Here is an 11,865-nt window from a genome sequence, read left to right as displayed (position 1 = left end):
GTGACTGAATGGAACAACTAGATTCGACATTTAGGCTGTCATTCATGAATTGTTGTCAAGACAGCCAACATGAAAGCATCAACGTGGCTATACAAGATCGGTGCAGTTCCTGGTCCTGGTCACGAGTTATCGTTCTCAGTTTCATTTACACAGAGATAACAATGACATAATGTCTATAACTCAAGTCACAGGAGAAAAGCTCAAAGCTCTCCATGACATTACAGAACATTTTTTGTGTTATAAATATATATTACACAAATTATAAACATGTCAAAGCATTTAATATACAAAAGACGAATTTAGCTATGTATTGTACATAAGGGTATTAGCGCATAATCTGTATATAGAACATTTTGTTGTGCTGGCATTAAACTACCTTAAGTACACCAAGCAGATTGAATATCTAGCGCCTCCCTGTGGTCAAAAAGGAGGGTGGTACTTTCCTGCATTCTGCACAAACTCGAGCACAGCTTGTTATATTCATTCCCGTGTGCCTAGTGACTAAACTGCTCCACCGAGGACACCATCTCCTCTTCTCTTTACTGAAGCCTGCACACCTGGAAAACACCACTCTGAGCACTTTGCTGTTCACGCTGATGACTGATCGAGTCCATCCTCACCTCCTCCATCACCGTGTGGTACGCTGGAGCCACTATCAGGGACAAACAGAGACTGCAGCGTGTTGTGCGCTCTGCTGAGAAGGTGATTGGCTGCAGACTCCCATCTCTGCAGGACCTGTACACCTCCAGGACACTGCGGCGTGCAGCCCGGATCTCAGCTGACCCTTCTCACCCTGGACACAGTCTGTTTGACCTGCTCCCCTCAGGCAGGAGGCTCCGGTCCATTCGCACCAGAACCTCTCGCCACAAGAACAGTTTCTTCCCCTCTGCTGTCGGACACATGAACAATAACCACTTGACTGTCCCCGCCACTAACACATGACCCTACGCTGTGTCACTGCATCATTCCATGTCTGGCACTGATCACCACCTGCACTCATGTATATATATCTTTCTACGTAGCACTCTTAATTCTTATTCTCATGTATATATCTCATGTATATCTCATGCACATATCTTTCTTTCTACATAGCACTTTAATTCTTATTGTTTGCACTGAAGCACCGCAGCAAATTCCTAATGTTGTAAACCTCAACATCTGGCAATAAACCCATTCTGATTCTGATTCTGACACATGACCACCAACCACACTATGAAGTTTGCGGGCAATGCAACAGCAGTGGGCCTCATCAGGGATGACCACCTGGCTTACAGAGAGGTGGTGTAACAGTTGGTGTGGAGTCAACAACCTGATCCTGAACGTCGGACTTTGAACATGGTGTCACTGGTCAAGAGGGCACAACATTAGGCTGCACTTCCTGCGCAGGATGACGAGAGCCCCCCTAGTCCCACCCATCCTCACTACATTCTAGAGCGGTACCATAGAGGGCATTTTGACCAGCTGCATCTATGTGTGGAGTGGCTGCTGCAGTACCTCTGATTGGAAGACTGAAGAGAGGCGAGGATGGTGGAAGAAAACCACTGAGGCTCGCCTTCCCTCCATTTATGACACTGCACCCAAGCGCTGCTTGTTTCGAGGCACAGACATCATCACTGCATCCTCATCCCTCTTTCATGCTCTGTTGTCCCAACCCTCGCATGTTACAGGATTTCTGCTGCTATACAATTTTATATTTCACCAACTGTAATGAAATTTTGTTCCTTGTATACCTGTTGTACAGTGACTGACAAGGTCAAAGTCAAATAATGTTCAGAAATCACACATTGGTACGGATATCATCTTAATATTTTAACTATTATTCAATTTGCTATTTTGTTAATAGCTTTAAATAAAGGGAAATAAGTGTTAACAAGTATGCTCACACTAAATCACAAAAAAATAAAACAAGACATTGAGTTATAATTTTGGTCCTGTATTGACAAAGAAATTGGAACCTTTGCAGCAAAAATAATAATAATCACAGTCAACTGGTAAAGAAAAGAATGGAGAAAAATACCATGCTGGTGCAAAAATATTCCAAACACATTCCCAGATCGCTTAACCTTTCATCTCCAGGCCACTTGAATTTGATTTATGAGACTGGAATAACATTAGAACAGGATCCGAGTGTGTGCACTTCACAGTGTTTGGTTTTTTTTTTTTAAACATATTTGCCAACTGACTGCATTTGCATGACTTGATCTTGAATTTCGCAGCTCTGCCCATGTCCAGAGTCTCTCAGAGTTTTACATTGAAACAAACACATTCACAAAAATAAAACCACAGTGTAAGGCATAGTAAAGTCGAAGGAACGGCTGAATTTGAAAACCATAAGAACAACATGTGATGGCTGATGCAGGCAGAGACAGTAACTTGGCCACAAAATAACATAAGGGATCATTTCTTCAAGGGACAGACTCCATGCTATAAACTGAACTACGAAGATGCAGTTTCACCAACACTGACAACGCTTTTGTCTTAAACTAAAATATTTTAAAGGCATTCAACTATGAAAATGTATTAACTTTTGCTACTTGAATCATAAAGAACATTCTATTACTTTGGTATTACAAGACACAAAATGTACTCATGGTTCTAGTGAAACTTACATAATCTACAGCACGCCAAAGTTAAATAGCATGGCTGTCTACCATCATTACCTACTTCAAGTTGCGTTAGTGGGAGGCGTTCAGTGTCCAGATGACTCGTGTAAAGGATAAGTAACGGTCATGCAGGTGACATACAGGCACAAAAAGAACAGAGACAGAGGAAGGAGATGTGTACGTGCATTAGTTTTGCTTTTTTCCTGGACAAACAGCGAGGCTGAGGACTTTAACCTTCAATGATTAGTCTAACTTTACAGGAGCAGTTGTGAAACCTCAGAGGAAACCACATATATTTCCCCAATCTGTCCTCATTCAGGACTGTTGTGTCATGTTAGGCTTCTTCAACAAGGAAACTTGCATTACACTCCACCTTTATATTGTGCATCTTTGTAACACATTACCAGAGGCTTCATAGCTGCACTAGATCATTTTATGCCTCTTGCTGCTTAAATTGGGATATTCATTAGTAGTTCTTGCCATCCCTCCAAAAGCAGGGAGACTAGTGCTGACTGCTTACAGGGTTTTTTTTGGTTTTGTCGGCCTAGCAGATGTTTTGACATATAATTATGATATTTATTTATTTTATTATTATTATTATTTTATTTTTTTAAATGTGCCTTTAAAAAGGTCTTCTTTTTTTAAATCTCAAGGCACTCCTTAATCTGGCTGTGCAGCACTGCAGTGGTTCACCTTAATACTTGAGAACCACAACTCTGCAGAGACTCTGTCAAACCTGCTAACTGCAGAGGAGCCAAAATTCCCAGTGTGACCGGGAAGACAAACTGGGGACATTACAGGCTAAGAAAGAAGATGCGACGCACTTGATTTTACTCATCAGGCACTTTAAAACTCTGAAGCACCACCAGCAGGATGAGAAAACCAAGTGATCTTCAGTGAGATCCTAGTGAGATGTGTGAAAACTGCCTTGCTTTGCAGGAGGTGCAGCTCAACCCAAACAGTAGGGCACCTGGAGGAAATCAAGACTATGGCACTTGTGGGAGCGGTGAGGTCATTCGGAAAGATGAGCAGAGAGAGATTGTGTTGATGGTGGAAAACTCAGTTGACCGCAGGATCTCGAACCTGCACGCTTCCGTCCTCCATGCCAAAGTAGGCCCTTTCGGCCATCCCTACGAAGAGCCCGGTCTCTACCACACCTGTAAGCACACAGAGACAGGCTGAGCACTCTGAACACTGATGGATGGACCAATATACTTACAACAACAATGAGACACGCCCCAAGCTCCTCACCCGGGATCATCTTGATTGCAGTGTTCACTTCCTTCCAGTTCTGAGCATGCTCAAACTTCCAGTCCAGGATGAAGTTGCTATTATCAGTGACCACGGGACCCTGAAAGCCACAAATACATAACCCAGTCACTCCAGCAAAGTACGGGAACACACGCAAAGCTTGTTATCTCAGGCGCTGGAAATATAATTGTTCTCCTTAGCAGTTTACAAAACGCGAGTGTGGTCTGCCACATGTAATTACTAAGTGATCGTGCGCGATTATAAAGGAAGTTTTAATTAAATAACAGCATGTCTGATCGTCAAGGATCTGTGAGTAAACAAACTGTCCCACTCATTAGCACTCAAAACAGTTTCCAGGCTCAACAGCATAAAAAAGGAAAAACAAAAAAAAAGAGAAAAAAAAAGAGCAATGAAAACATTAAGAGCTGGAATAATAAACAGAGGCTCCCGTCTCTCGCTGGATGTTGTTCATTTGAAAGAACAGAGTAGGAGGCAAATCATTAAAGTCTGCAGAGTGTTAATGAGGCAGTTACGGCGCCTGTGTAGGCGGCTTTGCCCTCCGCTTTCAGTGTAAACTTTCCTCAGTTTCACACAGTTGTCACAAGCCTCTAACGAAGCCGACTCACGAGGCCACGCAGTTAGTTAATTGCACTGGATTGACACTACAGGCTCTGCAGCCAATGAGCTGGTCCACAGCAGCACTAAGTCTTCCTCAAAGTTACTCAAAAACCGTTTAACTATGTGCTCCTCGCTTCACCAAGTTCAGTAAACAACATATAGAAAAATGTAAAGTCCCGGTTATTGTTTGTGGGTTCAACTCCTTCATGTGAAGCCCAGTGTAATGCTTCACTGTCACTGATGAGGCAGTATCACCATCCATCATCACATCCTTCAATTTGGACACACTTAAAGATAAAAATACTAGTAGGTAGGATAAGTGAAATGAGATGATCAGAGGGTAAAATCACCTTTTACACTGAGGCCAGCTACACAGGCAACATCAGGCTGATATACACGACAGCATTTTTGATTCTGTTTTATGGGAAGGGTTAAAATGTTGCTAATAAAAGTAGAAAATGGGGCTCAGTGACTGCGGTGTAGCACCTATGGAAGTCTGGTCGGGACAAACAACAGGCACAAGTCCCCAGAAGCAAACAAAGGCTATTAACCAATATGCTGCCACTGAAATGTCTCTTTTATGCACAGCCTATGGCTAAATTTAAACTTAAATTCTTTTTTAACTGTTGATTAACGCTAAAAGTTCAATGGTAAGTTTGAGAACCACTGAATGAAAATCCAGGAGGAAAACCAAAGCAAAGCTGTGAGCAATGAAACAGAGGTGCAGCTGAGATGTCACAGATGTTAGAGTCAGTCCACTTACTGCTTTGCTGACAGCCATTCTTAAGTTAGCCTCGCCTCCAAAACGCTTGGCTATTGTTCTGGAGACGGGAACATGCGCCATGGGGATAACCTCAACGGGAACTCCTTTCTTCCACTGTTGGCCCAGAGCTTTGGAGTCCTTCCTGGAGTTGTGGAGAAAGGGAACGAATCAAATCTGGACGAATGATCCTCACATAGATACAGATCAGTCTAAAACCTGTTTTTATTTTAGTAAAAGAAAATGAATACAAATATTTAATACTTAAAGTGTCTTATTTGGTACCCGATGTGGCTGTGATAGCTGATGTGGCAGCAGCGAGTGTCAGTTTACTTAGAATGAAAGGACACATTTCCATCACTGGTTCAAAGCTGTGGTAAAACTGGTGCTGTCTTGGAATTACAAGCACTCGTACACGGTAACGCTACAAACACACTTTCCTATCATATTGAACCGTCTGCCAAAACATAACGATTAATGACACCTCAACAGATCTCTGAATTCTACGATATTTTAATAAACAGTAGGATTACATGGTTCCTGAGGCCAAAGTCACCTGGATTTAAACTTGTCCAAAGATTTTTAATAGATTCAAGTTAAATTTGCAAACATGGGTTTCCACACCACTCACCTGCCTGGCAGGGTGGCCAGACCCCATCACCCTAAAAAGCCCAAGTGTGCACCTTTAATTATACCCAGATAGTCAAGATCTTCATATGAATAATTTTTCATGTCCTGTACATCCTAAAGGTCGGGTCAGGTTTATATGGTGGATGTTTGGAATCATGCACAGGTTAAGTCCAGTGCAGTTCATTTTTTCTGTTGTAACAGAGTAATTTAATCAACCCTGGTTTTAAAAAAAGTACACTGCTGAGCAATGTTCCCTCTAATTTTTCATGTGTCTGAGCGAACACACAAACTCCCTGAGCGGTCCCTTGGACCCCTGTGAGCAACAGCAGACGTGTGCACTGTGGTCACGCCAGCATCGAATCCATCCAAGTTACACGGTTTATTAAAATAATCAAATTACAGCATTTACATTTATGTTAGACTACTTTATCCCACTTACAATGAAAATAAAAATCTTGTTCATGATCTGTGTAGTATGTTAACACTATTAGATAGATAGATATAGATATATCTATCTATATCAAACTGACTTGTATTACGAGTCTGTGGTCTGGGAGAGAGTCTGTAACTCTCTCTCTGCAAAATGCAGTATATAATGACCAATGTTGGGCAATTAATTATGTAGTTACTTCTTCAAAAAAGTAACTGAGTTTTGCAAACAAAGTTTTTGCAGCTGTTTACCTAAAAATGCAGCCAAGGCGTTTTTTAAATAAACATTTCAAACTATTTACAGAACAATCAGCTGTTCTGCATCAAATTTGATGCCACACAAATTATTTGTGCCACTCCAAAAAATAATTTCTGTCCACTAAGAGATAAAGGAGAACAACAGCCTGATACCTGCAGGCCTGACAACAGGAGCTGTATCACTGCTGTAACACCTGTAACACTCAGCAGTCGCCTCATTGTTCTGACACACACAACAAAACTAGTGACTACACTACACACTAACTACACAAGATTTGCGCTAAATGTCGGAAATCTCTCACATCTCAAAACACACCATCACTCCTAAAACTTCCCCCTTCCTAAACAACTAAATGCAATGTTGCCATGTCATTTTTTGATTGGTCGACATGGTACATTTTTCCACCAATAGGAAAAGGTGGGGTTTTTTTGCTCATAGGCTTTCGAGCGTTTTCCTTATAAAACGCAGTTTTTAACCATTTCCTCCCGCAGTAAATAGAAACAACGATAGTATTCAGGAAGAAAACCAAACACTGCATATATATTTATCATAACTCTGGTTTTACGTGGCCGATCAACACAATTCAAAAACTGGTATAAAGTCCACACTTTTTCCCGTCAGTTGTTCCGTCCGTCCTGCTCACATCTCCAATGGTTGTACACGTTGTCATTAACGTGGCTTCACTCCACATCAGCCGCTTTGCTAACTAAAACACCGGTGTCGGCACATAAGGACGCTGTCATAGCCTGTCAACGACGCTGATTAGCTGCGTATATACGAATGTGAATCGCATCATTGGCTGGACTATGGGATAAGGTGGCATCTTCTAATCCCATACGGGAGCAGCCAGTCACTTATTGACTTACACTGCAAAACAGAGTTGTTAACGTATTAATTTTAATTTCAATTAAGCGTAGATTTTTTTTTTCTGTGCACAACGCAGATTTTCTGTGCACAAAGAGCGTGCCAGCAGTGCGCAATTGCGCATGCGTGCAGCTTAGAGGGAACATTGCTGCTGAACTACCCGCTTTCATTTCCTTATATTTTGCTAAGAAAATGGAAACATACAACATTCAAAACAGCATGTCAACACAGCCTTAACTCTTAGGCAAGATAGGCCATGTTTAAAAGCTCAATGGTTATCACTTGGATGGTACAAACATCATCACCGATTCAGCTAAAGAAACAGGAATAAAGTGTCTAAAGATACCATTTAAAATAGATTCTTTGCCAAGTTGCCTGTTATGTGTAGAGAACTCTGATTCATCTCATAAGCAAATATATAAAATATGAATCACTAAAGTTTGACCATTTTTCCTAGTTATAGTTGTCTAATATATAAAGCTATTACAGTCTTTACATGTGCTTAGAAACAAGCAACAACTCCAGTGCACACGTGGAAATCTGTGTTCTGCTACTTCACACTACACCTCTGAATGACCACACTTTCTCTAACATCTGACATTTAGGTTCACTGATACACACCTGTAATCGGCAATTACAACAAAATGTTTAGCACAGCCGGCTACAATCTTCTCCTGAGTCAGGCAGCCACTGGTGAAGAAGAAGAAGAGGATGAATGAGAGAAAACACGACAGATGCTGCTTGCAATCAGACATCTGTACTGTACTCACCCTCCACCTTTTATCAGCGTGAGGTCTTTGTCCACTTCATCTGCTCCGTCAATTGCCACGTCCAGCTGCAAAAGCAAAGGCGGTGATTTTTTATGCAAGCAGACCACTGAGCACAAAATATATATACAAAAGAAACTCCTGAACTCCTGAAACTCCTGAACCATTCCCTAAATGTAGAAAATGCTATAGTCAGCTCTCCCAATCATGTTTTATTTATTTGGTTGGGCTTTGCCCCCTTTTTATTTTTATTGATAGTAAGTAGAGATAGACAGGAAATCAGGGCTTTCAGATTGATTTCCAATGAGCTCATCATACCTCGGGGTGCCTGTCCAGATCTGACAGAGTGAGGCCATGCTGTAGAATCAGCTGACGAGCCTGTGGGACAAAAAACAAAAGAAAAGCACAGAGGAAAGAAAAACACAGTTTTAAGTAAGGGGAAATGATGTTTCAAAGCCATATTGCTCCACACTGTTGTGAAATATGCAAACCAACCTGGAAGGAGGTGGGAACACAAACAATATTGAGTTTCTCCTGACGCACTCTCTCAGCTAGAAGAGAGAGGGATAAAACACAAGGGCCATTAGTGCTTCTATTTTATGAATTCTAATAAAGACCCAAATGGTGCTGCATTTAGGAATTTGCTTGTGTTGTTAAGACAGAAAAAAAACTGTGCTCTGTGTCACAACTGGAGCAGAGCTTCAAATCTTCCTGTAGAGCTCAAAGTTGGTGTATTATCTTCTGACGTACAGGTTTCCCTCACCTAATCTATCCACAGCGTAGACGATAGTTGACCCGCTGCCCACACCAACAACCTGATTATTCTAGAAAAACACAAATAAAGTCAAACAAATGCAGTGAGGCTAAATATCCTGAGGATGTGTGGAGAAAAACAAACAACATCAAAAGATGCATAAGGGTTTAATTGACTGCAATCATAATAACAATGATCATATCATGAATCTACTTTGTTAGGACTGCTGAGTGTTTAATTCATGTATTGGCATACTAAAAATGACTAAAACACAAGATACCAAGATTTTAGGTTTCAGCAGGTAGAAAGCTCTCTCCTGTCTCATCTAAGCCCCTCCCACTAGAAGAGCCTGGACACGTGCTTCAGACCTGCTGGTTTGGGCTCTTCTGTTCAACCCAACGTGCAGACAGCTCACTTCTTAAGCAGACTTGTTTGCTCTGTACTGCTCAGCAGCGTTTTGCTTCATGAGATTGACTTTCTAAACCCTGAACACAGAGGCGATCGGAGGTGCAGGAGTGTACATACAAATCGTAATTGCACAACAGTAAAAGGTTATTATGGACGCCCCTCATCATCATCATCATCATCATCATCGGCCCAAATGGATACCGGAGAGACTTTAATGTGACATTTGGTGAGCGGTCATGCCGTGTTAAATCAGCAGTGTACGGCTCTGTCAAATACAGCGACCGCTTAGCTAGCGGCTTACTATGTGTTGCAACATGTAACATGCACTGCTTAATGCTAAGCAAAGTTAGCTAGCTAACTCAGCTAATTCGCTTCCAAACCGTGCAAGTTAGATAACGGTAACAAATCACTAAGCTGGTCTTCTAGCTGTATATTTAGCCAACTTTACTAGCACGCTGTTATCTAAACACGCAGATAAGACTATATACTGCTGTTTCAAATCCTGTTAATAGTAAGCGACAAACTAGCAGAGAGTGAACGGTAACAGAACCTGCTGTACCTGAATGTGGTTATCCACGGCGGCGTAAGCAGCTAGCTTCTTCGCCTCCTCTGCCATGTTAGCTGCAGACTGACTGAAAAGACACACGTGCTTATAGTTATTGGGAACCGCCAGCCTCCGGGATGCTAGATACACAAATCCAGCTGCGTGTTTCTTGAAGGAGACCCACCCCTGAAGTGTCATGACCCGGCCCACAAGACACGGAGACAGACAGGTCCACCAAAGACAGCGCCGCGGACAGCTTTCCCCTCAAACAACATAGATCTGCAGTGTAAGTCATAAACCCCGCCTCCTCCGTGTTAGTGGATAAAATACAAATTTCTCCTCGAACTTTTGTTTAGCAAATATTCTTTCTTTGATTATCAATATTTATCATCATTTATATTCAAGGGGTCTCCTTTCCCATAAGTTTGATTCTAATTACTACTATAATGCTTTTAAATTGGGGTGCAACGTCATCATATCAGCTTTGACTGGCAGCTGCAATCACGGTGAAACTTGTGAAAACCTCTGTGTATATATATATATATATATGTATATATGTATATATATATATATGTGTGTATATATATATATGTATATATATATATGTATATATGTATATATATGTATATATATATATAATATACATGTATATTTACAGAGTTTGTTTCAAATATTCAGGTTAAAAAAAACGAATCTGAATTCATGTTAATGGTCACAAAGTTATATGTGCAGCACTCTGGACAGCTTACATCCTTTAAGAGAAATAATTTGTAGCATTATTATTTGTTTTTCAGTACTCAGGCAGCAGCTTTAACATTGCTGTATGTCAGTGACCACAATGCAGGAGCAGACTGAACCAGGACTACAAACTAAAAACTGCATTTCGTTGCCCTGTACCTGTGACATGTGCAATGACAATAAAGTTGAATTCTATTCTATTCTAAACCTGCTCCATCTTCTCATCTCTGGAGATTTCCATTTACAAAGCACCAACAACTCAAAGGTAAATATTATATTGGAAAATCTGTTTATATATGTTGTTTATATAGTATGTATGGTATATAAGGCTTTGGCCTTTTTTAATAAGCAGCTCGTATGTCAGCAGAACTGTAGAACTGAAAGAATGCAAGAGTAGAACTCTGTGAGGACCAAGAAGGATCAGCTTTATTTCATATTTGAGAGATAAACTTTATATTTCAGTTTGTGATGATTCTGTTCTCTTCGTGATTACAGGAGCTCCCCTCAGACTCAGACCTCTGTACCACCCAGTGAAAGCAGACAGATATCCAACATGTTCATGTTAACTCCAGAATTAACTGATAAAAAAAAAAACAGTACAAAGGTTAAAGTACCACATGTGCTGTCAGTGTTTTATTGATGTGCAGCTGTTTTATTGATAAAGTTAAAGACAAAAAGTCAAAAGGATTAATCACCCATGTAACCGTGTGTGTCACTACATATCAGCAGTTTGGTGTTTCAGAAAGCTGCTGATCTGAGACCTGCAGAGGTTCTATTTTAAACACTGAATGCACTCAGACACAGGAAGAGCACATGAGATTTTCTCTGACACAATTAAATAAAACCTGATGACTAAAAACTAGTGATCTGGAATTCTTTCACTGTGTTTTTTTTGCCAATAGTGTGTTATTTACCACAAAATAATTCACAGTCATTCATACCAGTGACCAGAGAGGATGGATGGGGATATATATATATATATATATAAAAAAAACACCCAGCACGCCCCTGCGGGCGGTTTATCCTTCAAGCTCGGGTCCTCTACCAGAGGCCTGGGAGCTTGAGGGTCCTGCGCAGTATCTTAGCTGTTCCCAGGACTGCGCTCTTCTGGACAGAGATCTCCGATGTTGTTCCCGGGATCTGCTGGAGCCACTCGCCTAGCTTGGGAGTCACCGCACCTAGTGCTCCGATTACCACGGGGACCACCGTTACCTTCACCCTCCACATCCTCTCGAGCTCT

General features: G+C 41.2%; 1 protein-coding gene and 1 long non-coding RNA gene across 6 annotated transcripts; one reads left to right on the top strand and one right to left on the bottom strand.

Annotated features, from left to right (window-relative positions):
• Positions 1-1,917: 1,917 nt before the first annotated feature.
• On the bottom strand, positions 1,918-10,171 carry rpia (ribose 5-phosphate isomerase A (ribose 5-phosphate epimerase)). 4 transcript variants are annotated; one of them, XM_004554782.4, is made up of 10 exons: positions 10,072-10,171; positions 9,903-9,975; positions 8,945-9,005; positions 8,677-8,732; positions 8,500-8,559; positions 8,185-8,249; positions 8,036-8,104; positions 5,236-5,377; positions 3,855-3,954; positions 1,918-3,760 (listed from the first exon to the last, which is right to left on the bottom strand). In XM_004554782.4, the coding sequence occupies exons 1-10, from the start codon at positions 10,083-10,085 to the stop codon at positions 3,663-3,665; spliced, it is 738 nt and encodes a 245-aa protein (XP_004554839.1). In that variant the 5' UTR covers positions 10,086-10,171; the 3' UTR covers positions 1,918-3,662. The 4 variants fall into 4 exon arrangements, with proteins under 4 accessions (XP_004554839.1, XP_004554838.1, XP_076733495.1 ...); XM_004554781.4 differs by having other exon boundaries at positions 9,903-10,155; XM_076877380.1 differs by lacking the exons at positions 8,677-8,732; positions 8,945-9,005.
• Positions 9,281-11,543, top strand: LOC105940988 (uncharacterized). 2 transcript variants are annotated; one of them, XR_001167639.5, is made up of 3 exons: positions 9,281-9,569; positions 10,682-10,890; positions 11,121-11,543. It is a non-coding gene; the product is annotated as an uncharacterized LOC105940988 (long non-coding RNA). The 2 variants fall into 2 exon arrangements; XR_001167640.5 differs by lacking the exon at positions 9,281-9,569 and adding an exon at positions 10,083-10,173.
• Positions 11,544-11,865: the final 322 nt, after the last annotated feature.

This window comes from Maylandia zebra, linkage group LG19 (genome assembly GCF_041146795.1).
Source record: "Maylandia zebra isolate NMK-2024a linkage group LG19, Mzebra_GT3a, whole genome shotgun sequence".
NCBI classification, from domain to species: domain Eukaryota; kingdom Metazoa; phylum Chordata; class Actinopteri; order Cichliformes; family Cichlidae; genus Maylandia; species Maylandia zebra.
The sequence above is the reverse complement of the archived record's forward strand: the minus strand, read 5'-3'. Positions and strand labels throughout refer to the sequence as shown.

Excerpts from the sequence above, each read along its gene's own strand:
- rpia (XM_004554781.4), bottom strand. The coding sequence starts at position 10,085 with ATGACACTTCAGGGGTGGGTCTCCTTCAAGAAACACGCAGCTGGATTT. Across the intron at positions 5,378-8,035 it reads GTTGTAATTGCCGATTACAG|GAAGGACTCCAAAGCTCTGG; the intron begins GTGTGTATCAGT and ends CCACAACTCCAG. Across the intron at positions 3,761-3,854 it reads TGCAATCAAGATGATCCCGG|GTGTGGTAGAGACCGGGCTC; the intron begins GTGAGGAGCTTG and ends GTGTGCTTACAG.